Here is a 27,633-nt window from a genome sequence, read left to right as displayed (position 1 = left end):
GAATGTTATCATTGTGGACCAACATTAGAAAAGACTTCCATCGACTGAAAAACAAAAAAGACATTCTTATAACTGGAAAATCAATCACCGCAGCCACTAAATGTCACAGCTCTACACAAGCAGGAGGCACTGATAATTGTTAGCTACACCCGCACAAATGATGTATGTCCTTGGTTGAGGAAGTGGGTGCCAGGTTTTTAGAAAACTGTACATATATTGATTTTACATTTATTTAATGTGGCCATTGTAAGACGCTTTATTCTTCTGATAAACTATGATTGCTTATCAAAAGATTCTATAATTCAAGAGAAACATTCATAACTTGTGTGGAAATGAAAACCACCAGCCCACAGAAATCATACCCACAAAATCCAATTTTGTGGATTTATGGCAGAAAGGCATTAAGCTACTGTCTTGCAGGAACTGTAGGCCTATCACTGAAGTATAAGTGGCACAGGGATAATGATTAAGGTGACACGGCGCCCTGCCACAGCTGTTAATCAGCTTAATACTGGTTACATTATTGACATTCTTGTAATTACTTTTCCTAAGGCACATTTGTGCAAAATATATTTTACTTTAATTATGAGCAATCGGAAGCAGGTCCAACACCCAAAAAGAAGAATTCGGGCTCTCCTAGGGCAGGGGTGCGGCAGGCGCCTGTGTTGGGGGACAGCCCAGCCCTCAGACGGCTTCCGACACCACGCACGTCGCTGCCGTACCTTGCCGTCCTCGGAACACACACCCATGTGCTCTCCACTTTCGTCCAGGCTAATCTGATTTATCTTCACGGGACTCTATTAAAAACAAAGAAACAAACATGTGAAACTTCAGGAAAATACCTATCAACAACCAAATGCCTTGGCTCTTCATAACCGCTGAAGTGATAATAAATCATCTCTTAGTTTAGACGCAGGAATGCAACACATTGTTTTTGCAGGTGAAAATGGTGACATAGTGCTTTGGTCTCACACACGGATGAAGATTTCCTCAAAATTATGTGTTTCACGTGCTTGAAGTCCCAGCTAAGATGTTATTTTTGTTACAGGTTACATGTCTATTTATTTGTTCCGTTCTATTTATTCCAGACTCCTAAAATTTCTTCCCAAAGAACACAACAAAAGCCAAAATAAAAAATCAAGACATAAAGAAAAATGTTCACTGTTTTAGTTTGGTTCACCAGCCACTTTATTTGTGCTTTTCTCACAAATCACTGAATCAACTTCGTATTCGTATTTCATGCTTAGTACTTTCTGGAGGGAAATCCACAGGGTCTAGTTGATATTCCCTAATTTGTTCTTCCTATTCTTTCCAGTAATCTCAAATTTAAAAATTCTGTGAAGACCGAACACAGGCATTCTACTTTGGATGTATTTTCCCAAGTGTAAATACCCAACTGGACTTTTACTCTTTTTCACAGCTTTCTGGTTCTCTATGAAGACAACTGTTTACTTACTAAAGTATTCATATAGGTAGATTTCTAACAGAAGTCAAAATTGGTAAATGTTGGGGGCGCATGGGTAGCTCCGTTGGTTAAACATCTGACTTCGGCTCAGGTCATGATCTCACGGTTTGTGAGTTCAAGTCCTGCATCAGACTGTGTGCTGACAGCTCAGAGCCTGGAGCCTGCTTCAGATTCTGTGTCTCCCTCTCTCTCTGCCTCTCCCCCATTCATGCTGTCTGTCTCTCTCACTCTCTCGCTTTCAAAAATAAACATTAAAAAAATTATTTTAAAAATGGTAAATGTTGACAATAGTAAAAAATTGCCAGCTTTTGTTTTCCTTCTTTTTTTTAATTTCTAGGAGAGAGAGAGAGAGACAGCGTGAACAGGGGAGGGTCAGAGAGAGAGGGAGTCACAGACTGAAACAGGGTCCAGGCTCTGAGCTGGCAGTCAGCACAGAGCCCGACGCGGGGCTCGAACCCACCAACCATGAGATTATGACCTAAGCGAAAAGTCGGACGCTTAACCGACTAAGCCACCCAGGCGCCCCTGTTTTCCTTCTTAAGTAATTGCAGTTTCCAGTTATTTTACACAAAACATGATAGAACAAACTAACCATGGAGAGAAAAGTAAGCCTTCCTCAGTTATGACAGAAGTCTGCAGATTAGTTTTTCAGGTATCTAACCTGAAGATAAGCTGGCTTGTTGATGAGAACAAATGGAAATACACAAAATGGGATGTTCCTTTCTCAGTGGAAAGTATCTCAGAGCTAGTAAGCAAAGGTCATGGCAGAGCGAGACTCCCAGACCTCAGAAGACCACCCACTCACCGAATGATGATGGTGAGAGAAACTCCCCGGTCCCAGGAGAAGACGGCTAACCCCAAAATCTTTCCCCATCTCGATCACACACAAGCAACACCACCTATAAAATGTAATCTTTGAAAAACAACCTATCTCCTTACAAATTCCTAGAATGTCAAAAGAGGAAAAGATCTTGAAGACTGAAAAGCTGATCCTTTTGACAGAAGAATAAACCGAAGCCCACGGACAAGAATCACAGTAGAGACAAGCCAGGGATCTGACCCTGAGAGCAGGGGACAGGTGTCCTGTAAAGGGAATGTTGTGATAGGCAGCAAGGAATACAGAAAACCAATCTTCTTTGGATAAATGCTTTCCTCCTAGAGTATCTTCTGTTACTAGTTCCTCAATTCTCATCTTTTGCTCGTCATTTTTTTCTCAAAGTTTATCTATTTTGGGGGACAGGCAGACAGACAGAGAGGGAGAGAATCCCAAGCAGGCTCCATGCTGAGCATGGAGCCCAATGCAAGGCTATATCTCATGAACTGTGAGATCGTGACCTGAGCTGAAATCAAGAGTCGGACACTTAAGCAACTGAGCCACCCAGGCGCCCCACAAACAACATTTTAATACCCATTTTACTCTTGGCAAATATAAATCCCATATCCCCCAATTGTAATTTATTTGGCATTTGGTTGTAATCTATCTCAAGTTATAATTTAATAGGTGCATGTAGCCTGATCAACACCAAGGTTTCCTGTCCAGTACAAAACAGTAGCATCCACATGTGGCTGTTTGTATAGAAGGTTAAATTAAAATAAAAATTTCACTTCTCGGCTGCGCTGACAGATGCCAAGTGTTAACTGCCACGTGTGACCAGCGCCTACTGTCCAGAAGGCACACGAATCATAGAACATTTTCATCATGGCGACGGTGCTGTTCCAGGACTGCAAAACTGAGCCCCAATGCCGAACGTGATCCTTCTTCGTAAGCCCTTCTTTACGACAACTGACAGTAAGTAGTTTTTTCTTCCCATATACATGTCAAAACGTATGGGATTTTCTTCTTGGACTCTGGTACCGTGCCAGTCTCACTGGAATCCTAGCGTATCGCTTCCAAACACTTGGCCACACACGTTAGCTGCTCCTCAGGGGAAGGCAGCCGGCCTACGATGGTCGTGACCCCCACACAGTAAGGAAAAGGAGGCCTCAAGGGTCTGTGAGCTGTCCGGAGCCCCAGTACTTCTCAGTGGCTGGGCAGCAATGAGCCAAGCTTTTCCTTACAACCTGTTTCTTCCGGAGGAGAATCCACAGTGGCAATATTATGAGGAAAATCAGACCTACGAGGCACGAAGATCCTCTTTCCCTCACATCACTGAGAGCAACAGAAATGCATTTTTTTTTCTGCCAATGATCAATATTTATTATTTCCCCAACCGCTAATAAACGTAAGCGTTTTTCTTAAGTCTGTCGGCTAATTAATGTGCTCAAGCAGCTGAGTTTGTTCGCAGCTCTCACTCATTGTTCTTTGAATGTGTGTGTTGGTTTCTGGTTAATTTCCCTTTTATGTTTAGGGCATGAGGTCAGGGTACAATGCCTCACCCAGACACTGTATGTGGTCTCCTCTTTTTTTCTCCCCTTTTTACTGCAAGATGGCTATTGTTTTATCTCTTATTTCTAATGCTTAAGTATTTAATCCTTTGAGGACTCATTTTCTTCCAAAAGGATATCCAGTTGGGCTGGCCCCATTAAATAATCCATCCTTCACCTGAAGAGAACTAGGTCTGCCGTACAATGAATATTTACCAACACTGAGATGACCTTGTCGGTTTTCAATTGCGGTCTCCTCTGTCCATGGCTAGATCAATTTACCACTGACTTAATTATAACGTACATAATATGTTCTCCTATGTGGTAAGAGGCAAGACCCAGTCACAATTCTTCACTTTCCTTGGCTTTTCTCAACTTCCATGTGAAGTTTAAGAGGAAATGACCCTCATGTTACTAAACACAGTGGTCACTGTTCACGCCTAGCCTACTTTACCTAATGTGGGCATGGGACACTGCTGCTAACTGCTTCCAGGACACCGTACTTGTCTGGTTTGCCTTCTAAATTTCTAGCTCTCTGCACAGAGCCCACCTTGAATCCTGTCTCCCTCTCTCTCGGACCCTCCCAGGCTGGCTCTCCCCCTTTCTCTCTCTCTCTCAAAAATAAACGAATACTAAAAATGTTTTTTTGCTTGCCTCTTTGTCTCCCAGTCTCCTGATTTCTGTATTTCATGGTTCAGTCTGGCAGCTCTTCTGACACATCTCTATTTGATTTGTTCCTTTGGTTATTTCCTTCCCAGCCATGAACGGACTCCTGAATTGCAGCTCTAGACTGGGCCTCTCCCTATTTCAGAACTGGACTTGGATGCCCAACAGGCATGTCAACTAAAGCATATCCAGACCCAAGATCCTGAAGACTCTCTTAGGAAAGGGCCCTTTTTAATGCTTTCCTCATCTCAGTCAAGGACTACATTCTTCTGGCTGTCAGGACAAAAAACCTTGGAGCCATTCTTGACTTCTGTTTTTCTTTCACACGCTGCTGTGTGTCTGTCAGCAATTCTGGCCATCTCTTACACCAAATTTACCCAGACACTGACTGCTTCCACCAGCCCGGTCCAGGCCACCATCATTCTTGTCTGGATTATCCTAACGGTCTCCTAGCCGGCCGACATGCTTCTGCCCTAACTCTCCCACTAGTCTGTTCTCAAAAACAGACAGTTCATGGCTGATCGGATAATGTCATTCCTTTTTTAAAATCCTCCCATAAACTCCCATCTCAGGATAAAACCTGAATTTTTCACTAGGACTCGAGAATCCTAAACAGCCTGGCTCCGGCCCTGCCTCCAACTCCTCCCTCACCTGCTCTGCCTCGTTCTCTCTCCGCCAGCCATGAGGGCCTTCTTGCTGTTGCCCTGACTTCGAGCCTTTGCACTTGTTTGACTGCACCCAAAATGTGCTTCAGCCAAATCTGAACTTGGAGTCCCCTTCTCAGGGACACCTGGCCAGCGATCTAAAATTTCGGCGTTCACCCAAACATCGCAACACCTTCACTGCTTGTTCCCCCCATCATAGCACTCACCACTATCTACCTTACTATGCAGTTTACTGATTTATCTCATTTACTGTCAAACTCACTCATTATGGTATTAAATACATGAAGGATGGTTTGAAGGATAAAAAACTCCAATCACAAATTCTTCCAGAGAACAGAATATATGCTTCCCAAATTATTTCACCAAACCTGCGTAACCTTGTAATAATAAAACTCAACAAGGATATTAAGAGAAAGGGAAAGTACAAATGAATCTCAATCATGAGCATAAATGAAACAATCTAAAGGAAATATTAATAAAGTTAGCATATATAGAAAAAGGATGTTTACTCCAGAAATACTAAGGCTGCTATAACATACGGAAATTAATATGTTATAATTTTCTGCATCAATAAAGTAAATAAGGGGGCGCCTGGGTGGCTCAGTCAGTTGAATGTCCAACTTTGACTCAGGTCGTGGTCTTGAGGTTTGGGAGTTCAAGGCCCGCATCAGACTCTGTGCTGACAACTCAGAGTCTGGAGCCTGCTGTGGATACCGTGTCTGCCCCTCCTGCCCTCACACTCTTTCACTCTCTAAATAAACATTAAAAAATTTTTTAAAAACATCACAGAAATGAGGAATATCAGAAGATCATCTCAATAGATGCAAAAAGTGATCAAACTCAACAACAATTCATGGTAAAAACTCTTGGCATAAAAAGAGAAAAATTCCTCATTCTTACTTAATGGTGAAATGTTGAACGTTTTCCCTTTGAGATCTTTACAGTATTGACTCTTGTAATCCACAGACCTGGAGCATTTCTCCATTTATTAGGCCTTCTTTACTGTCTCTAAGTAAAATTGGATACTTTTGTTGTATTCTGGGAACAGTAATGCAGTGAGCATCCTTTTCTCGTTCCTGATATGTATAATGAGATTCCATTCACACAACATACAAAATAGGCAAGGGCGCCTGGGTGGCTCAGTCAGTTAAGTGTCCAACTCTTGGTTTTGGCTCAGGTCATGATCTCAGAGACTCGTGAGCTGCTGAGTTCCAACCCTGCGTCCTCGAGCTCTGCACTAACAGCATGGAGCCTGCTTTGGATTCTCAGTCTCCCTCTCTGTCCCTCGCCAGCTCACACTCGCTCTCTCAAAAAATAAACATTAAAAAACCCTGCAAAATTCTAAGATAGTGGATAGGTGGTACACAGAGAGGGCAGAAAATGGCAAGGAAAAGGTTAGCAATTTTAACTATGAAGGTCAGTGCAGTGGGGTCCCGCTAAGGAAACTGTGAGGGGGTGCCATGGAGAGAATGTAGGTCACATGGTCTATTCTCCAGAATGTTAGTTACGTGACTGTTTATTTTTTATAACTATTTGTTTTACTGCACATTTTATGTGCTTTGTAAACCTGTTCTTCACAATAAAAATAAACATTAAAAATTTTAAAATAAAATTAAGAAGAACTTGCCCATGAAAACATCTAGGGTCAATACCATCAAAGATTTCTTTCTTAGATTATGTTTTGCTCCCCATGACTGTCAAGCAACTTGAAAGTTCTTGTTCTATTCTGGTCATCTAGATTTTCCCAGAAAATACTGCATTTCATATTGTTAGTGCTAAAAATGTTTTTATTTTACCTTTTATTGTTTTCATATTTTAATAACACTAATGACACTACTACAACCACTACTAATAAATTAACATTTACTATATGCTTATTACGCATCAGGCTCTAAGAGTTTTATACTTATACTACTTAGTCCTCACAATTTGAAGAGGTAGGTACTATTACTTTTCCTATTTCAAATTTTCAAATATGAAAAAATAATTTTAATGTTTTCTATTTTTTTAATTTCTATTTAATCTATATTTACTTTCCTTTTCTATTTAATCTATATTTACTTTCCTTTTTTGTCTTAGAACAATTTTATTGACCTTATTGTAATTTCCTGACATTAATAAACTGTACATTAGTTGTTACTGCTAATCTGTTAATCATAAAATAACCAAATGTTTGGCATTTGCCTTTGAGTACACCAACTGGCCAGAGGCCAGACAATAATCTGTAATTGCGGTAACGATTTCCTCTTTGAGAAAATTAACACTTTGTTTTATTTCATATCTAAGGATGGTGACAGTTATCTGCTTATTTATCTCGTTATTAATAAATCCCTAGTATAACTACAGTTGTAGTCAGAAATATGTTTTAATTTTTTTTAATTGATTGCTCTCTGAAACTTAAGATGTTATCACACCAGGGGTGTCTGGGTAGCCTAGTTGGTTAAGTGTCTGACTCTTGGTTTCGGCTCAGGTCATGATCTCATGATTCGTGAGGTCTATGGTCAGCAGAAAACCTGCTTGGTATCTCTCTCTCTCTCTCTGTCTCTCCTCCTCTCCCTCTCTCTCTCCCTCTCTCTCTCCCTCTCTCCATGCCTCCCCAGCTCGCACACATGTGCTTTTTTTCCTCTCTCTCAAAATTCATAAACATTAAAAAAAAGGTATCAAAGTAACTCATATTCTCTATTTTGTGGTTCAAAATATACATATGTTTAAATCATGTTATATTATTTTCTATATATCCTCATTTACTTTTTTCTTCTTGATCTATCTGAGACTAACAGATTTCAACAACTTCCCACTACAACTGCAGTAAAGTTTGCTTTGGATATTAGATGTCCTGTAATTTGGCACAAAGGTATAACTGATAAAGGTTCCTTATACCTCTATATGTAATCAATATGCTATAGGGTCTCTTAGCAAATATGCTCTTTTGCCTTCAACTCAACTTTTTCCTCACATTTTTATTGCCAACATGCTTAATATTTATTTCAAATATCAAAGCTGAGGCTATTTTTCTTTTAGTTAACAGTGAAGTATTTTGTAATTTTTAGAATTGTTTCCCCATTCCGTTATTACTCTTGCTAGGCTCCTTAAATTCTTTTCTCTTGCCTGTCTAGGAAGAATTTAAATACTGTTCGTTCTGTTTGTATCCTGTTACTGATTATGTTTAAATTTTTATAAATTTTACTTTGCCTCTCACTCCAAATCAATGTAATTGTATACACTGGCTCAGTTAGAAGATGAGGTATTTACTACATGTTTATTTTCTACCTCCGCCCTTTCTGGATTTTAAAGTCAAAGTAGAAATATTTTATATTTCCTAAGTCACTTCAAACAGAATGGGAGAGAAAATCTAGTTAATACATTGGTAAAAATCACAACCTTAAACTGTAAGCTCTAAGTATGAATCTAGAGGAAGGAACTGGTAGCTAGTGGGATGTCCCTAATTTTAAAACGGATTCAAAAGATGTCAGTAAAGGATTAGGAATACTTGCCTCTTGCATACACTGCAAATAACTTAATAGCCTATTGCACATTTAAAAGTTTCCTTTAGTTTTTGAGAATATTTAGCTTTTTTTACTCATCTAAATCAAGTAAAGTCAATTCACACACACAAAATGGTACAAATTATAGGTAGACAACAAGAGTCAACCTCAATAACAACAAATACATAAGAATAGGAGGTATTTTGTCTATGGAATCAGCAAAGATTGTTTAAGTTTGGCAAAGAAACCCCCAAACAGACACTCCTCATACCCCACTGGTGTGGATCCAGATCTGGAGAAACTTTCCTAAGGACCACTTGGCACAGTGTGTCAAAACTCTTTAAAATGCGTGCTGCCTATTTGACATGAGAAGCACTAAGGTTATTTTGCAAAGATGCTTTCCACAGGGTTTCTTTCCTAAGGCCCTATGAAAGAGAAAGGATCTCAGTTTCTAAAAGCAAGGAATGTAAATGATGAAAATTAAAAGAACAACAACAACAAAAAACAACAACGAAGTTCAAAAGATGTATATTACATCATAAAGATTTTGACTTTCCCCAGAGAGAAGTGCGGCCTTTGCCCTTGGCTTCTGGGAGAGCATCGCTGTCACACCTGCACACCTGACTGGAATGCCTGCCTCTGTTAAAGGTGAAAGACCTGACGGTCTATCAGTGGGCCTTGCCAGGAAGACGAACCCTGTGATTTCAGGTGGGGGCTTGGGGTCACAGGGTATCAACCAACCCGGAAGCTGAATTCAACCACGTGGACAACCCATGAACCAACCATGCCTACATAACTGATTCCCAATAAAACCCCTGCACCCCAGTGTGAGCTCCCCTGGTTGTCATATACCTATACCAGGGGGTAACATGTCCTGAGGACAATGCCATCCTGCATCCCAGGGTCTGCCCTGTGTCTCTTACTCGAGCTGATTTTTTTTTTTTTTTTACTGTATCCCCTCTTAGTAATAAACTGTGAGCATAACAACTTTCAATGAGTTCTGCGAGGCCTCCAACTAAGCATCAGTTAGGAGAGTGGAATGGAGAACCTCCCAGATTCTGTACCTGGTGCTGGAAGTCTGCAGCATACTCACTCACCTGGAAGACTATGCCCTCAACTCTGACAACGTGGCTAGCTCTGAGGAAACACAATCCGTTGTTTATAAATATGACTATACCAACAGGTATTTGTACATAACAGATGTGACTGGAAGTAGATACTCTAGAATATTAGCATTGGTCATATCTGGTGCCGAGATACTATCATCGTTCAGACTGTCCTTTCCTATGTTTTGCTAGTTTTCTGCAAACATATATTTGTTTGTGATTCAAAGATAACTGTTTTTAAATGATCATGTAGTCCGTTCATTCACTTAAAACCAAAAGGATACCAAAACTGATATTAACTGGTAAAGCCATCACACCTGCAGCATCTATGTTTTTTCTAAAGAGACAACTGAGTATCATCCCTGTGCACATCAGTTTCTATTAACAGTCCCATAATAGTTGATCAAAAACAAATAAATAACAGGATTTCAACATTAAAGCTGTCAACCGGTTGGTACAAATAACAGGTCTGGCATCTATGATCATGTCTGCCGGAAGCAGGGACAAATGCCTTACACATATGTACCATTTCCACATATTTGAAATGAACAACAGGAGAAAGAGAAAGGGTACAGGAGGGGAAACGGAGTAAAAGATTCTTTCTTCAATATGGGGTTTTCTGATTGCCTGTTTTACACGCAGAATTTGGGGTTGGGCAGATGAGGGGGCTATCTGCCAAGATGGGATACTGGAGTAGATGTAGACAAGAAAAAGGGACCTGAGTAAAAAATAAAATAAAAAAAGACCAGAGAAGAATGGCCTCAGCTGTATTTTCCATTAGCTACAATTTTATTCCTAATGGAGACATGTTTGGAATTCTGGACAATATAAGTGAGTTTGTTCAAAAATCAATAATGTCAAGCTGACACTATAGAACATACAAAAATGTTTCCTTAATGGAAAAAAAAAAAAAAAAAAGAAGCCTGAGTAAGCAGGAGGGGGTGAGGATCAGCACATCCCTTCTAAGGCCAAGTCCACTACAGGTGGTCCCAAGTTCTTAAATTTAAAGAAAAGGCAAAATCACCAACACGTACACCTCATGTGATAATCAATCACCTAATGTAAAATGCTGCAAATAAATACACTTAGTATGGATTATGTCAGCTCTTCAATTAGGAATAAATTCACGGTCATTTCGAAAGCTGCTTTTAATGGTGTTCTTTGTGGCAACTTCTTTTCCCCCGACGCTCCTCATCATCCCACCTTAAGCTATCAGTCCCCCAACAGTGAACCTAAGAAATCAATCTGCTAATGTATAATTTGTAAGGCTCCTCTGACTAACAAATGGATAATTGATTCCTTCACAAATGCTGCGTCCCCATGGACATGGAGTGGAATGAATAAGAAACAGAAGATGGATTTCATTTTTGTTCTCTGAGATCCACTAGTTAGCAAGCCCAACATCCACATGGTCAGCCATGCAGGCTCATGCTCTTTAGTCACAGTTAGCAAGCAAGCTGCACTTACATTACACGTGTGAAAAGCAAACGCCTGTTCTTTCATACTCGGGAAAAGCTCTTTTTACTGCTTATTTTGACCTCCCCTGACGATACACCCTGAGGTGAGCAAGACCGCCAGCTGGATTTAAGAAGTCTCTGAAAAATACACCTCCTTGTGGGTTTTCTGCAAATCTGCAAAGCAAACATCTATTTTCTCGCTGACTTATTCTATGGCCAGAACAACCTAACCTTTAACGATAAACTCTCAAATTTTCCTCTGTGGCTCTAAGATTTCATCTCGGGTTTTCAATACTCAATATCAGGCTTAAAGACAAGCTGACGGTCCACAGCTGGCAGTCATTTCCCCATGATCCTGACCATAATACGTTTTACCGTTCAAACGAGTATGCAAGAAAACGGTTTTCTTGTGAGGGGTTAAAGATGATCCTCCTCTCTAAGATTTAATAACTACATTAATATGAGGCTCTTGATACAATAATCCAGCTTTTAACGGACACTGCTGTTTGTGTAGATGGAAGGAAAATACTCTGTCAGTAGCAATTCATTTCAACTTGAGAAATAATTAGAAAATGTAAGAAGCTACAAAGTTATTATTTTCCACTCTGAATAAACGGGGGGGGGGCGGGGAGTGGTGAAAGGGGGCACAAAGGTGTAAAAGTTACATTTCAAATTTTATACGATGATGTGGCTGAACTATTCCTTATTCTAAAATGACGAGATGACTGATCATCACTCAAAACTTTATATTTTCAAAAATATATCCTTTTTCAGGGAAATAGAAAAAAAAAAACTCCTAAAATTTATATGGAACCACAAAAGACTCCAAATAACCAAAGCAAGCTTGAGAAAGAAAAAGCTGGAGGCATCATACTTCCTGATTTCAAACTATGTTACAAAGCTCTATTGGTCAAACCGGTATTATGGTGCTGACATAAACACCGACACACAGAGCAATGCAACAAAATCAAGAGGCCAGAAATAACCCCCTGCGCATATAGTCACTTAGTCCTAAGCATTTTAAGAATATTCAAAGAGGAAAGGACAGTCTCCTTAATGAATGGCAGGGAAATTCATATTCATGTGTAAGTAATGAAATCGGACCCCTATCTTATATCACTGACAACAATTAACTCAAAATGAATTAAGAGGGGCGCCTGGGTGGCTTAGTCGGTTAAGCGTCCGACTTTCACTTAGGTCATGATCTCGCGGTTCGTGGGTTCGAGCCCCGCGTCGGGCTCTGTGCTGACTGCCAGCTCAGAGCCTGGAGCCTGTTTCAGTCTGTGACTCCCTCTCTCTCTGACCCTCCCCTGCTCATGCTGTCTCTCTCTCTCTCCTAGAAATAAATAAAACATTAAAAAAAAACACACACACACACAAAATGAATTAAGAACTTAAAGGTAAGCTAGGAAACCCTAAAACTCCTAGAAGAAAACATAGGGGGAAAACGTAGCTTCCTGACAGTCTTGGCAATGTTTTTTTTTTTTTTTTTTGTATGTGACGACAAAAGCACAAGTAACAGAACCAAAAATCAACGAGCAGAACTAGAGCAGATTGAAAAGCCTCTGCACAGCAAAGAAACGGTCACCAACATGAAAAGGCGGGCAGCCTAAAGAATAGAAGGCAATATTTACAAGCCACAAATCTCATAAGGGGTTAATATTCAAAATATATAAGCAATTCACACACCTCAACAGCAAGGAAACAATCTGACTTAAAAATGGGCAGAGGACCTAAATTGACGTTTCTTCAAAGAAGACCTACAAATGGCCATCAGGCCCGTGAAAGGTGCTCACCATCGCTAATCACCACGGAAATGCAAAGCAAAACCACAATGAACTACCATCTCCTACCTGTTAGGACAGCTATTTATAAGAGATACCAAATGCCCAGCAAGAATATGGAGAAAATGGAACCTTAGTGCGGCTGTTGGTGGGAATGTAAATTGATACAGTTACTACGGAAAAGAGTGTGGGGATTCCTCAAACAATTAACACTAGAACTGCCACATGGTCCAGCAATCTCACTTCTCGGTGTATATCCAGAGGAAATGAGTCAGGATCTCCAAGAGATCTATACCTCCACTCTCACTGAAGCATTATTAATAATAGCCAGGATATGGGAACAACCTTAGTGTCCACGGACACATGAATGCAAAAAGAAAATGTGGTGTGGGTGTGTGTGGGTGTGTGTGTGTATAGAACATTATGCATCCATTAAAAAAAAATCCTGCTGGGGTGCCTGGGTGGCTCAATTGGCTAAGCGTCTGACTGCTGATTTCAGCTCAGGGCATGATCTTCTCTTTCATGGGATCGAGCCCCACATCAGGCTCTATGCTCAGTGTGGAGCCTGCTTGGGATTCTCTCTCTCTCCCTGCCCCCTCTCTCTGCCCCGCCCTCGCTTGTGCTTTCTTTCTCTCTCTGAAAATAAATAAACACATAAAAAAACCCCTGCTGTTTACAACATCACAGAGGGACCTTGAGGGCATAAAGCTAAGTGAAATAAGTCATACAGAAAAAGACAAATATACTTTATGATCTCACTTGTATGTGGAATCTAAAAACATCTAATTCACAGAAACTGAGTAAAATGGTGGCCGCAGGAGTTGGGGGTGAGGAAATAGGGAGATGTTGGTCAAAGGGATGAAGTTATAAGATGAAGTTTAGGGGATCTGAGGTACCGTCTGAAGTACAATTAACAGTACTTACTTGAGAGCTGTTATAAGAGTTAACACCCTCACCCTAACAACATCATCAAACGATAATCCTGTGAGGCCAAAGCTATTCTTACTGTGGTAAATATTTTGAGATGTATCTGTGTATCAGATCATAAGACTCTACATCATAAACTTGCATAACATTATACATCAATTACACTGTAATAAAGCATGAAGAAATGAAGTCACATATTCTCAAAGTACTAACCTATTATATAAGCAAAGCTGATCTCTAAGTGAAAAGTGGTTTAGGTAATACCTTTAGTTATAACATGGTAGTTAAAATGCTGGACATACTGACGGCTATTTTAGTGGGACACAATTACTGGTCTGCTTTTTGAGGTAATGTCCACTGTATTCCTAGTGCAGGGACTCTGAATCACTCCCCCAATATCATCATCTACTGAAGGTGTTCTTCAGTGACTTCAATCTGGCCGCTATGCTTTGAGTCGCTTTATGGTTTATCAAGCTTTCCTCTGATGCTGCAAAACGGAGTACCTATAAAATGATCACCTTAAAACACAGAGTACGCGGTCTATATTTCCTGACAGCCTTAATAAATATTCTATAACTTCCACAAGAGTACAGATTGGTAGGAAAAAATAACTTAAGTATCTCTAATTTGTCACTTAGATTGAGCCTGCATGAGCTTCAATTTGGAGATCAAAAGCTGAAATTCCCTATTACAAAAACAATGTCCCTAGAAAATGATTTCAACTCTGACACCTTGAAAATAATCTAAAAGAAGAAGAGAAAAACTCATCTGGGAACGAGCAGAGTGGAAAGAAGTTCTCAAGAAGAGTCACCGTGTTGGAAAAGAAAAGGATTTTGTCCATTCATAGTGTCATGACTGTTTTAACACTTGAGCTCAAATCTGCATTTGTAGGAATACTTATAAATCAGCCTTTGAGCACCACTGAAACATTCCTAAATACTGTAACCTCTTTTTTTTTTTTAAAGTTTATTTATTAGAGACAGTGAGATAGACAGAGAGAGAGAGAGAGAAAGGGGCAGAGAGAGAAAGAGAGAGAGGGAGAGAGAAAATCCCAAGCAGACTCTACATGGTCAGTGCAGAGCCCTATGTGGGACTTGAACCCATGAACTGCGAGATCATGACCTGAGCTGAAATCAAGAGTGGGATGCTTAACTGACTGAGCCACCTAGGTGCCCCTAAGTATTTTAACCTTTTAAGAGTATCCTCAAATTAGGAGTTTTAACCTCCTCCCCCAGAAGACCACGCTGGTTGTGACTTCAATGCTGTAAACTGATAGCGGCATTTGCAACCTCACTCAACCCCTTTAAGCCCAGGCTGCTGCCCAGGCCTGATGCCCGGCACCCACGGCCCCCAGGCACGGCCCGCCGGTGAAAGGCTCCCCCTGCAACCTCAGACGGTGCAGCCTCCCAGAGGCAGGAGCACGGAACGGCCTTCCAGCCTGCAGAAGACTTATTACACGGACGTCCGCCCTCTAAATCCTAACAACCTTTAAAAGCACGGGGAGGATTTGGAAGGGATTGCCTCCTAAGAAGCCGGCGTGCTGCTGATTCCTAGAGCTGTTTTCCTTTTGCTAAACGTCAGTGTCTGCCGGTGCCTTCCACATCCCCGCACACAACGGGGCCTCGACACAGCCCTTCACAAGCTGGGCACCGATTAAAACACCGCTTCGGTAAAAGGCGAAAACCAGGCTTCTGGTCAACTTCTACTATGTATTTATTCCGTTGTCTTTCATTCACCTGCCAGCGGCTGTGCCAGATGCCCGGGGAAGGGGGTCCTTGCCCTTACGAGGCGTGCAAACCCCGGAAGCGCTGGTCAGGCTTAAGGCCGTGACCTCCGGGGGGCTGCTCCGAATGTGCAGCTCCCCTCTGTCCTTGGAGGCCGAGCGCGGTTTCCCCAGAGCATGCGACACCATTGGCTGGGCAATCCAGAGCGGACGCTTTGGAGAAGTCTCCCTGGGACGCCTCGGGTGTCCGTCTCCAACACTGACTTTGGCAGCTGAGTGAGGAAACCTGAATAGGAAATCAGTCTGAGCAACAGCGTGAGGAGCTGGCAAAGTTTCTCTTTCCAGTGCCCTGTGCTAGAAGAACTGCTGAGCGCCTGCTGGCTCCCATTTACTGTGTTGCGCTTGAGATGCCGTCGTACAACAATTCGTGTCGCCCAAACACCACCGTTAGGAACAAATGTCTCTTACATACATATATGACCTGGAAAGAAATACAACAGTTTTCAAACCGGTGAAATACAATGTATGAAGTATGATAAGGAAAAAAATATCCGTTCTTCCACTGAGTTAATAATCTCCTTATGTATACGTGTAGCCAACAAAGGAGCAAAGGAAGGAGTGACAGAAAAAGGAAAGCTGGGTCCGGGACAGAAACACGAGGCCATCTGGGCACTGCACGGGAATAACGCAGAAGAAAAACAACAATAAATGCATTTAACAAAAGGGTAACTAATGTTACCAAAACGCCTCCAAGATTCGAGGAGGATGAAGCAAAGAGTGGATCAGCAGTGCCTGCCTGCAAGGCGTCTGCGGACAGAGGCTGTGACCGCAGCACCTCGTGACACTCCTGCTTTAGCATCTAGCACCTTACGTTCCAGGTCGCTATTCATGCTAAGCAGCTCCACAGCCACAGGCCTGAGACCAGGGGCCGCGTTCTATCATTCTCTAGGGCCCCTGCGCCTCCTGACAAAAGCTTTACTGAAGGAGTAAGAAGCAATTGGTGAATTAAGACGGAAAGGGCATGCTTCCTTGGGGGCCATGGAGAAAGCGGTCACGAAGACAGCGGGCCGCCGGGCATTCCAAAGGCAAAGACAGGAACGCACATTCCAGCAAGAGGAAACAGACAAGGCCTGGATATGGCGCAGGCCAGAGCCAGCGGGGACGCTGGAGCGGAGACAGCGGAAGCCTGAAGGCTGAAGAGAGGGGCTCTGTTTTATTCCACGCCGTCACGGGAGCAGCGAGAAGGCTTCTGGGGAGAGAAGCAAAATCTAAGCACCTCTGGGACGATTACTCGGGCAGCTGTGTGAAGGATGGACTGGGGGGGGGGGTGAGGCAGGGAGACTGGCTGGGTTTCGCCGCAGTAACCCAGGGGAGATCCAATAAGGGCTCTGACCAAGAGTGGGGGCTCTATAAAGAGCGAGCAAAAGAACGAAGAAGCTCAGAAAAGGATCTAGGGGATGTACGAGGTAATGGAGGCACATGAGGGAGGGTCAGCATCACAGAGATGGAAGCAAACCCCAAGGGGGGAAGAGGCCGGGGCCTCCCGAAGACAGGGTATCCATCAGGGACCTGGAGGGGCCTCGTCTTTGCAGTTTGGAGAAGACGGGCTTTTTGCCGGCCGCAGGATTTAGATTCAGAAAGAGACTATAGCTCCGCGGGCCCACTCAAGCCGCCAGATAAAGGAACGAGCACTTCTGGAAGACACATGGTCTAATTCAAAGGCAGGACCTTGCTGGAGGCAGTTTGGTGCTGTCAGGCCAGGGAGCCAGGACCCAGCAGGGAAGGAGCAGGGTGGTTCCTTCTGTCCCAACAGTAATTCATGACACAGAGGCATCCATGCATCATATGAGCCAACTTGTCTGTTACTTCACATAATTATTTAGTGTAGAAATAAACCCTGATGTTTTACTACGCAGGTAAATTTGGCTGAAGGGGGACACAATGAGTAAGGTGTCCTCTGCATGCGGCCACGGCCCCGAGGTTCCTAGCCTACAGGGCTCTAATGCTACAATTCTAGAAAACAAAATTCATGTTTTTCCCCCCAGAGCACATTGCCCTGAGCATAAAATAAGTTTTTTCTATAAGAGTTAGTATAACAGAAATGCGGCTATCATCCCTGTAACTGTATGACTATAGAGAAAGAACAAGCATATTACTATTCTTTAAAAGTAAGTCTTAGGCTCTTTCCATGTTTTAGCTATTGTGGAGAGTGCTGCTATGAACATTGGGGTACATGTGCTCCTATGCCTCAGCACCCCTGTATCCCTTGGGTAAATTCCTAGCAGTGCTATTGCTGGGTCATAAGGGAGTTCTATTGTTAGTTTCCTGAGGAACCTCCACGCTGTTTTCCAGAGGGGCTGCACCAGTTTACATTCCCACCAACAGTGTAGGAGGGTGCCTGTTTCTCCACATCCTCGCCAGCATCTCGAGTTCTCTGATTTGCTCATTTTAGCCACTCTGACTGGCGTGAGGTGGTATCTCAGTGTCCATCCACAGATGAATGGATCAAGAAGATGTGGTTTATCTATACCATGGAATACTACATGGCAATGAGAAACAATGCAATCTGGCCATGTGTAGCAACATGGATGGACCTTGAGGGTGTTATGCTGAGCGAAATAAGTCAGGCAGAGAAGGACAGATACCATATGTTTGCACGTATAGGAGGATTAGGAGGACCTTGACGGAGGAACAAGGGGGAGAAGAAGGGCGGAAATGGTGGGGGAAAGGGAGAGAGGCAAACCATGAGAGACTCTTGAATGCTGACAAAAACTGAGGACTGATGGATGTGGGGGGGAGGGGGGGATGGGCATGGAGGAGGGCACTTTGGGGATGAGCACTGAGTGTTATGTAGAAACTAATTTGACAATAAACTATTTGTAAAAAAAAAAAAAAAAAAAAAATTCCCTATGAACATTGATCAGGCTTCTGAAATTAAAAATCTTAAAATCAGCAGGCTTATTATTGATGTATAATATGATAATTCAAAACTCTATCCTCAGCTACTTATAAATATCTTTTTAATAGTCTTGTATAGATTTATTTCTGTATGTAAAGTACATATTTCTTTTAAAATAAAAAAAAAAAAAAGTAAGTCTTAGGGGCATCTGGGTGGCTCACTCGGTTAAGCGCCAACTTTGGCTCAAGCCATGATCTCGCAGTTTGTGAGTTTGAGCCCCGCGTCGGGCTCTGGGCTGACAGCTCAGAGCCTGGAGTTTACCTCAGATCCTGTGCCTCCTCCCCACGCGCGCTCTCACTCTCTCTCTCAAAAATAAAAAAAGCATGACAAAACATTGTTTTAATTAAGTCGTAGAGGGCTCCCCCTCGACCAGCCAAGTCCTAAGCATCTGCTATCGCAGACCTTGAAGGACAAACTTCATTAACAAAAGCAGGTGCAGAAAGCCCGAGAGAGCGCAAACCCATGCCGACCGCAGAGCTGTGTGGACACATTGCCAGAGCCCACAGATAATCCTGCATCATTTCTTGACCGGCACGTTCCTAATACCATTGACGAGAAAGGAAAAATCTGGTGGGAGCCAAGATGTTCTTACCTCCTTCTTCTTTCACTTATAATAATGGATAATAAGAAACAGCAACAAAGCTAATGTACTCTATTTGCCTAAAAACAGCATTTGAGAAAGTAAAGGCTTGGTGCTTCCGTGGGTTTGGGGGGAGGGGAGAATCACTTGCCTAAAAAGGCTAGCACGTACGGTTTAAATAACAGAGACCGAGTTATTAATCGGATAGAAAATGCCTAACTTATTTTTCATAAAGAGGAGGAAAGACCATTTAAACTTTCACCAGTGCGACTGTACTCTCGCTACGGAGACTGTCAGAATGCTCTCCAGTGTAAAAGCATGGCTTTCTCAATTCTCCATCAGGGCACTTTCCCAAGTAGATGGCATTCTCTCACCAGTTCTCAAAAAGAGCACCTTGTAAACTAAGTTGTGAGGTCTCTAACACTGCAAAGAAATTCCTGAAGTCAACTCGCCGGACCTGCACTGGGGACCTGTTTGTGACACACTATAAAAGGTACCTGATGGGGGCGCCTGGGCGGCTCAGTTGGTTGAGCGTCCGACTTCGGCTCAGGTCTTGATCTCACGGTTCGTGGGTTTGAGCCCTGGCATTGGGCTCTGTGCTGACAGCTCAGAGCCTGGAGCCTGCCTCGGATTCTGTTCCTCCCTCTCTCTCTGCCCCTCCCCTGCTCACACTGTCTCTCTCTCTCTCTCAGAAATAAATAAAAAATTAAAAAAAAAAAGTAACCGACGCCCCAAATAAACAAAGGATCAGATAGAGCAGCCAGCAAAATCAGTCTAAAAATGGGAGTATTGGGGCGCCTGGGTGGCTCAGTCAGTTAGGCGTCCGACTTTCGCTTAGGTCATGATCTCGCGGTTCGGGAGTTCGAGCCCCGCGTCGGGCTCTGTGCTGACTGCCGGCTCAGAGCCTGGAGCCTGTTTCAGAGTCTTTGACTCCCTCTCTCTCTGACCCTCCCCTGCGCACGCTGTCTCTCTCTCTCTCCTAGAAATAAATAAAACATTAAAAAAAAAAAGAAATTAAAAAAAAAGTTTAAAAATGGGAGTATTAAGTTTCTCTTTCTTCTCTTTTTTCCGTTTTTTCCTTTCCTCTGTTTCTCTCTCTTCTATTTTTGCATGTCCTATACACCATGAACACTGTTAAAGCCCATCATATAAATGAATTAAAAAAAAAATAACAGCTCTCTTCCTGAAGTGCCGTAAATGCTCGGGCAATCAGACGCTTGGCCTGATGCCATTCCTCATGGTAGTTAATACTGAGCCTTGCACCAAATACTTTACATGCCGATCTCAAATAATCCTCAAATGAATCACACTGACCAGGGGTGAGACTATGCTCTACATTTCAGAGAAAGAAAGTGCAAGAAAGGTTAAGTAGCATGCCTAAACTACTGAACGTGGTGCAAGAACGGAAGCCAGGAGACGGACCCCACACCCGGCTGGCGGCCACAGCGCCACGCCGCCTCTCGCCCGCCTCAGGACCACAACCTCCCACCCCCAGAGCCTGGCCAGCCTCCCTCCTGCTGGGCATTACACCCATCAGCCTTCATCTCCGACCACCCACCAATGCTTCTCTTTCCACCGCTGTTCTGGGGTAGCTGCACTTCCAATAATGCAACCGAGTCAAAACTTTCAGGGGAAAGAAAATGAGAAACTGGTAGGCTCAGGGGGTAGGAAATTTTTGTAGATAGATTTTGTTCCTGGCAAGGGAAGAACGACAGACTCCATCTTCATACCAAGGAATAAATCCTTCTCCTCATAGCACAGTGAGATTTTTTTTTTCTTGAGGAAGAGAAAGTTAAGTGTGAGAAGGAACACTTTATACACAGAAGGACAGCTTTATGACTCTCCAAAGATTCAAACAAATTTTTCTCCCCAAAGACATAAAAACATGGACTCTAAATGAGAAGATTAATATAATGGCTGCAATCAGATAAAAAAACTTCTGAACTGAAATACCACAAAGGTGGAATTAAACGATAAACATAAGGGTGCCTGGGTGGCTCAGGTTTCATGATCTCATGGCTGTGTGAGTTCGAGCCCCATATCGGCTCTGTGCTGATGGTGCAGAGCCTGCTTGGGATTCTCTCTCTCCCTCTCTCTCTACCTTTCCCCTGCTCACGCTGTCTCTGTCTCTTTCAAAATAAATAAATAAAACTTAGAAAAATTTTTTAAAGATAAAGATAAACAGACTCGAAGGCATCTGTCCCTGTTTCTGGCAAGGAGATGTGTCCAGGCTCTCCTGTCTGCCACTCGAGGAGGCCAATTCCCTGGCCCACCACCAGCGTCTCTGTCTGGTACTCAGCAGACTTTTAAATGTTTTGCTGAACGGAAGAGGGTAAAATGGTATCTTATGATTGAGATAATGCCACATTTTCCTGATTATCCCAGGAGTACTAGAGAAATTGCTAGCTTTTCATGGGGTTATTGGAGACATCTGGGCTTCTCCATCTGAGAATTTCCTGTTCATCTGTTTGTCCAGTTTCTTTCCAGGGGTTGTGTGTGTTTTCCTTATTGATCTATAAGAGCTCATTGTAGAAGTGATATTTGAACAAAAATATGTAATTAAAATAGACTATAAGCGCCTTATGATTACAGGTTTTATAGAACTTAAAAAAATCAAAACAAGTGAATGAACAAAACCAATGAAGTTCAGATTTAAAGTACTAAGGGAGGGTGAAAATGCACATTGTCCTAAGAGCAAATCATTAGTATTTCATTTGATAGAAAGATGTATTGGCAAGTGTTAAATTTGACTTGCTGGCGACTTCTGATTCTGAGCCATCACATGATCCTCCCTGACCAACGTTGTTATTTTTCCTTGTAAACGGTAAACTTTTTAATTACAAATCATTTTAGAACTTTACACAGATACTGACAGAGTATATGAACTAACAATTCTCAAAAGAGTAAACAGCCTCATTAGTATCCAGAAAAATAGAAAGTAAATCAATACATTCCCGTTTTCTGGAAGTCTACGTGGCAAAGAATTTCTGAATGAGAATGCCTAACGCTGGAGACAAGTTACACTAGCACATTCTCATACAGGGGCTGCTGGGAGTAGTTTGGCATCATCTAAGTATACTGAAATGCAGCAATCTGTAGGAAAACTGTAAAAGTGTTCACAGTCTTGAACCAGTGATTTCACCTCAAAGGATGCGTTCAAAGGAAAATTCAGTCACCAGACCCCTCCGCCCACCCCAAGGTCACTCCTAGACTGAGTACAGTTCAGTGAGCGTACAAGACACTGGGAAGTTGGTGCCTGGTGAGCTCCAGGCAGTAACAGACAGTAACAGGCAGGTTACTTTTTTTTCTTTAAGAAACTGGTTCTATTAGAGCAGGGCTCACCCTTCCCCCATCCAGTTCCTACTTCTAACTCAGGCCTGAACGGAGTATCCTATTAAAACAACCGTAGCAACAGCTTCAGGTAGAACTATCTACCCCACCAGGCCCCGCAGGTAAAGTTACTGAAGGAGTCCGAGTTCACTTACGAGGATCTGTGACATCAGACTTGGACTGTGGGCTGACCATAACGCCCACTAGATAAAAAGAGCCTATCCCAAAGATGCTGCCGCAAGACAACATCTAAGCCCGACGTCCCCACTTCACCTTGACTTACAACAGGAGCTGGTAAAACCCTCTGTGGTTTAAGCCTGGCTGAGCTGGGTTTCCAACACTGAGCAACCAAAGTGCCCTGATAGATTAATTTTTTTCCACTAAAGTAAAATGGAATTCGATTTTTAGACTACCCTGCTACCTCACAGGGCACTTAATACTCTGAGATAAAACTCTTCTAAAAAAAAATTAACAAAATGTGGGGAGACTTTCTGCTAACTAGGAAGATGTACCCAAACAAGAGACTTAGCACATTCCATTACTTCAAACAAGCCTGTTTTATCCTACGTCAAATCCTTACCTATCTAGTGATTTCACTCGATTACTATATCATTTCTATAAAAGGTGGTACTTGCCCCAAAAAGGAATCTGTAACACAGAACATGTATTACTTATGCAAATAGAACAAAAACAGGAAAATAATATTTTACTATATTATAATAATATAATATTGGTAAAATTCTATTTCTCATGAATAAGCTAAACTTTGGGTACTTTCCCCCCTGCTGTATTTCATTGGTCAGAAATAAGATGTTACAGAAAAATGTATAAAAGTTGGGGCCCCAGGGTGGCTCAGTTGGTTAAGCATCACACTTTGAGTCAGGCCATGATCTTGTAGTTCATGAGTTCAAGCCCCACCATTGGGCCCTGTGCTGACAGCTCAGAGCCTGGAGCCTGCTTCGAATTCTGTGTCTCCCTCTCTCTCTGCCCCTCCTCTGCTTCTGCTCCATCTCTGTCTCTGTCTCTGTCTCTGTCTCTCTCAAAAATAAATAAACATTAAAAAATAACAATTAAAAAAATAAAAATTTGTAATAAAAAGTGTTTTTTTTTTTTTACTCAATTTAAAGAAAAGCCAAAGCACCCAATAATTAGATAACCTAGACCCCATCCTGTATGGTGCCATTTACAATGTCAAGCACCTTAACATATACCCAACAATTTAGGGTTGCATAAATGGAAATAAATATTTCGATATGTAAAGATTACCTCTTAGGAACACATTATTCCATTTTTTCTGTAGCTTGTCTTTTTACTGTTTTTTTTTTTTTAACGGTTTTACTCAGATACCATTGACATACAAAAAACCGCACATATTTAAAGTGTAAATTTGATCAGTCCTGACGTGTATATGTACTCGTAAAACCTTCATCAAAATCCATATAATGAATCTATCTGCCCTGAAAGTTACCTCACACCACTTCAGAAGCCCTCTGCCCATCTCAAAGCAATCACTGATCTGCTTTTTTCCCCACTATAGACGCATTTTCCAGCATTTTATATAAAATGCAGCCATATAACATGTAGGCTTTGTAGTATGGGTTCCTTTCACTTAACAGAACAGATCTGAAAATCATCCATGTTATACAGCATGCACCCGTAGTTCCTTTTTACTGATAAGGAGAATGCCATTGTATGGGTACACCACGTTTTGTTTATCCGCTCCCCTGGAGATGGGCATACAGATGCATTCCACTGCAGGGCTGATATGAACGTTCATGTACAAGTCATTGTACAAGCACATGCTTCCGTTTCCTCAGGGTAAAAGGAATAGATCACGTGGTAGGCATATGTTTACTGTTTTCGAAAACTGCTAAACTCTTTTCCAAAATGGTTCTACCATTTTCCATTTCCACCAGTAACGTATGCGAGTTTTTTCTACGTGGCTTACCAACACCTAGTATGGTCAGTCTCTGTCATGTCTTAGCCATTCTAAGAGGCTGTTAGTGGTATTATTCCACTGTATTTAGTTTTAATAAGAATGTTCTTTCCTTGCTACCAATTAAACTGACAAAATCTAAAATGTTAAGAGCTGATAGCTGCCCCGGAAGTAGTAAGTTTCTTCTTACTGGAGGTGTAAAATAAGGACTGAACAAGCAAAGGACAAGAACGCTTTTGAAGAATCTCAGGTCCTGGGTAGGGAGATGAACAAAACATCCTGTAGGTTCCCAATTATCACAATATATCATGATTGTGTCAAGTGAAAACTACCTGGCAATTTTAGCCAAATAAAGAATTTCTCGAGAAGGCTGATAAAACAAAGCTCTTCGAACAGAAAATGAGAGCTTGTTTAAAGAAAAAGTAATATTCCACCAACTCAAGGTAGAAATTATCTGTTATTAAACATACCTCACCCACACAGGAGTCCCTGCCTCCTGGTCCATGACATCTGATTCAGCATCACTATAATGGTTTCATTTAGTTTCCTAAACACACACAACTCCAAAGCCAGTCACCGTGAAAATACTCCCTTTTCTTTCCCCTTGGTCCTTTCCCCTTTGGTCACCTGCCGAAAAAGTCTCTCTCACTGCATTTCACCACTCCTGCCTTTCCACTCTCCAATTCTCAAGCTACTAGTGGGAAAAAAACAAACCTATATGTAGATAAAAAGGCTGTGATAAGTGCCCTTTCAGATTCCATTTCATATGAAGCTTGCATCCCTCTGTCCAGACCCACTCTGACAATCAAAAACTGCTTATCTACCCTTCAAGATTCATCTCAAATTTTCACTTTCTCCCACCTGCAAAGCTAATCACACCTTCTGAGTCTCCACATTGTTTATAATCCTTTCAACGTGCTCACTTTGCAACACGTGCCCGACCCCCAAAGACGGAAGCACCAGAACAGAGGGTCCCCTGTACTGTAGAATGGAATCCACAGATTTTCTGCCAGGCCCCAGCCACCACCCAGTTCAGACTCATTTTCTGGAAAGTTACAATCACTTCAACCCTGACTTTGTGAAATGTGTGAAGTAACAGGGTGATTTCATTCAGTGAAGAAATACTTTAAACTTCAGCTACTTAAGACGTATTTGTCCAAATGTAGTTACCAATAAAAAGTCATATATTACAATTTTTTGTAAGTATAATGCTTTAATTGCTTCCACTTGAAGTTGAATGTTTTCTTAGCCACCTCTAAGCACAGATGCTACCAAAGTTACCAAGATACCTATAAATAAACCACAAACTGGAGATGATTTAATGCAAAAAATGCAGAAAACTGGAAATATGATTTTCCCTGGAGTCTGTTAGAATGATTTCCACTTAAGTAATTCTCAACTCATTTGACACATTTCTTATCACTCAAAATACTGAGTCCAAATATAGAAGGCAGATTCTTTAAACACCTAAGAATCTGAGACCTGTCAATCAGTCTTAGACAGGTATCACAGACACTGATACATTTCAGCCAACAAAGTGCCACTCTGATAACATCAAAGGATACATGCTTCCCAAGTAATGATGCCGCATCTGGAAGAACATATTACAGATGGGATTTACGTCAGGTGGCTACGCGCCACGAGACCAATGGGTGAGAAGAATTTCTTTGTTCAATGATAGCTTCTGTTTTTCGATCTGCTCGAAGGTTCTTAATCACCAGTCAGCCCAATGTCATCCTGGCCACAGTATGAATGAGCCTGAAGTATCAGTATTAACGCTCAAAGAAATGGTCATGTCCATATGATCTCCCGTAATGGACACACACCCATCTGGATGTGGCAAAGGAAGGTGTAAAAACCTCCTGATTGTCTGGGAGGTAGTCCACATACAAGACATTTTACAGATTTGGAACTATCAGAGTTCAGACAACTTGTATCAGTCTCTCCCTATCTGCCAGTTTTTAGGCTGAGCACCAAGGACACACGGGTAAACTGCACACAGAAACTGCCCTCAGGAAGCTCACATTCTATTCTAATACTAGAATATTACTATTCTAGTTTCATAATCTCAACACAAGTACTGGACGTTAAAGAAGTGGCAAAAACACGGAGGAGGAGGAGGAGATCACATCACATGAAGGATAAAAGATGTCTGTGAATATAAAAACCGCAGTCTAAGAAGCTGAAAGGAACTCTATGCTTCCAGGAGCAGATGAACAAAGGGAGGAGGGGGAGGGGAGCACTTCGTTTCCCGAAGCGGGAAATAAAGATGGATGATCTTGCAAACACTTAGGTCTTGACACACAGGAAAGAGGAAAAGGGAGCTGATTTGTATCAGACAGGAGTTCCTCTAAGCCCAAGAACGCAGAAGGCCAGGGGGGTGCAATCTCAAAGATGGCCCAAGTCACAGGCCTGGAATGACCTCTATGTGAGGGAGGCCCAGGACAATCCAGACAAGCACAGAGGCAGGGAAGACAGAACCTAAGTGGCTCAAGCCCAATTCCCTCCAGGCTTCCTTACCGGGCACCCTTTTTTTTTTTTTTTTTTTTTTAATATCTAGAACGAGCTAAGCGTCCTCAGCTTCTAAACTCTGATGACTTTCTGAATTACCCGTAGCAGCTAGGAAAAATCTGAGTATCTGACAGCCAGTTGGTAAGTACTATGAAATAAAAGGGTTACTTTTTAAAAGTAGGAGTTAAGGTTCACATCTCAACATAAAAAGTCCTAAACATAAATCCAAATGGGGAGCGGGGGGTTGAAAAATAAACAGGCGAGCAGAGATCTGCCTCCAAAGGCTCTCATGAGAGCTTAAGTAAGGACAGATAAATAGCCAGTTTTGTGGGTATGTTTCAAGATGATATTATCAGCCAATATATGCTCACCGGGTAATAAACAGTCCCAAAGAAAAGAGCGAGGGGGAGAAAGAGGAGAGAGGCATAGCAGAGGACACAGCCCCTCCTCTCCTAAACCTTAAACATATATATGAAGGAGAAGCTGGACTGACCCTCTGAGAGGCTAACAGTACAAATAAAGCAGCAAGAACACAGAGGTTCAGAGTGAGAGAGGGCCCTCAGGACAGCAATCTAGGGCCCCCACGCTACAGAAAGGATGGAACTCACGGAGGAGCAGGCCAGCGAGACGCGGTAAAAGCCCGGAAGGCCGCGTGCACGCCCAAGGCAATACGCA

The 27,633-nt window shown here is 42.2% G+C and overlaps 1 protein-coding gene across 1 annotated transcript in view; it reads right to left on the bottom strand.

Annotated features, from left to right (window-relative positions):
- VPS41 (VPS41 subunit of HOPS complex) overlaps positions 1-27,633 on the bottom strand; it is a 182,315-nt gene that overhangs the window by 101,893 nt on the left and 52,789 nt on the right. The window contains exon 5 of the mRNA XM_039223138.1: positions 723-797. Within this exon, the coding sequence (XP_039079069.1) occupies positions 723-797 (75 nt within the window). The remainder of the gene's footprint in view (positions 1-722; positions 798-27,633) is intronic.

This window comes from Hyaena hyaena, unplaced genomic scaffold, assembly GCF_003009895.1.
Source record: "Hyaena hyaena isolate Hyena2069 unplaced genomic scaffold, ASM300989v1 scaffold_1286, whole genome shotgun sequence".
NCBI lineage: Eukaryota > Metazoa > Chordata > Mammalia > Carnivora > Hyaenidae > Hyaena > Hyaena hyaena.
Note: the sequence above shows the minus strand (reverse complement) of the source record. Positions and strands in the feature narration are given on the sequence as shown.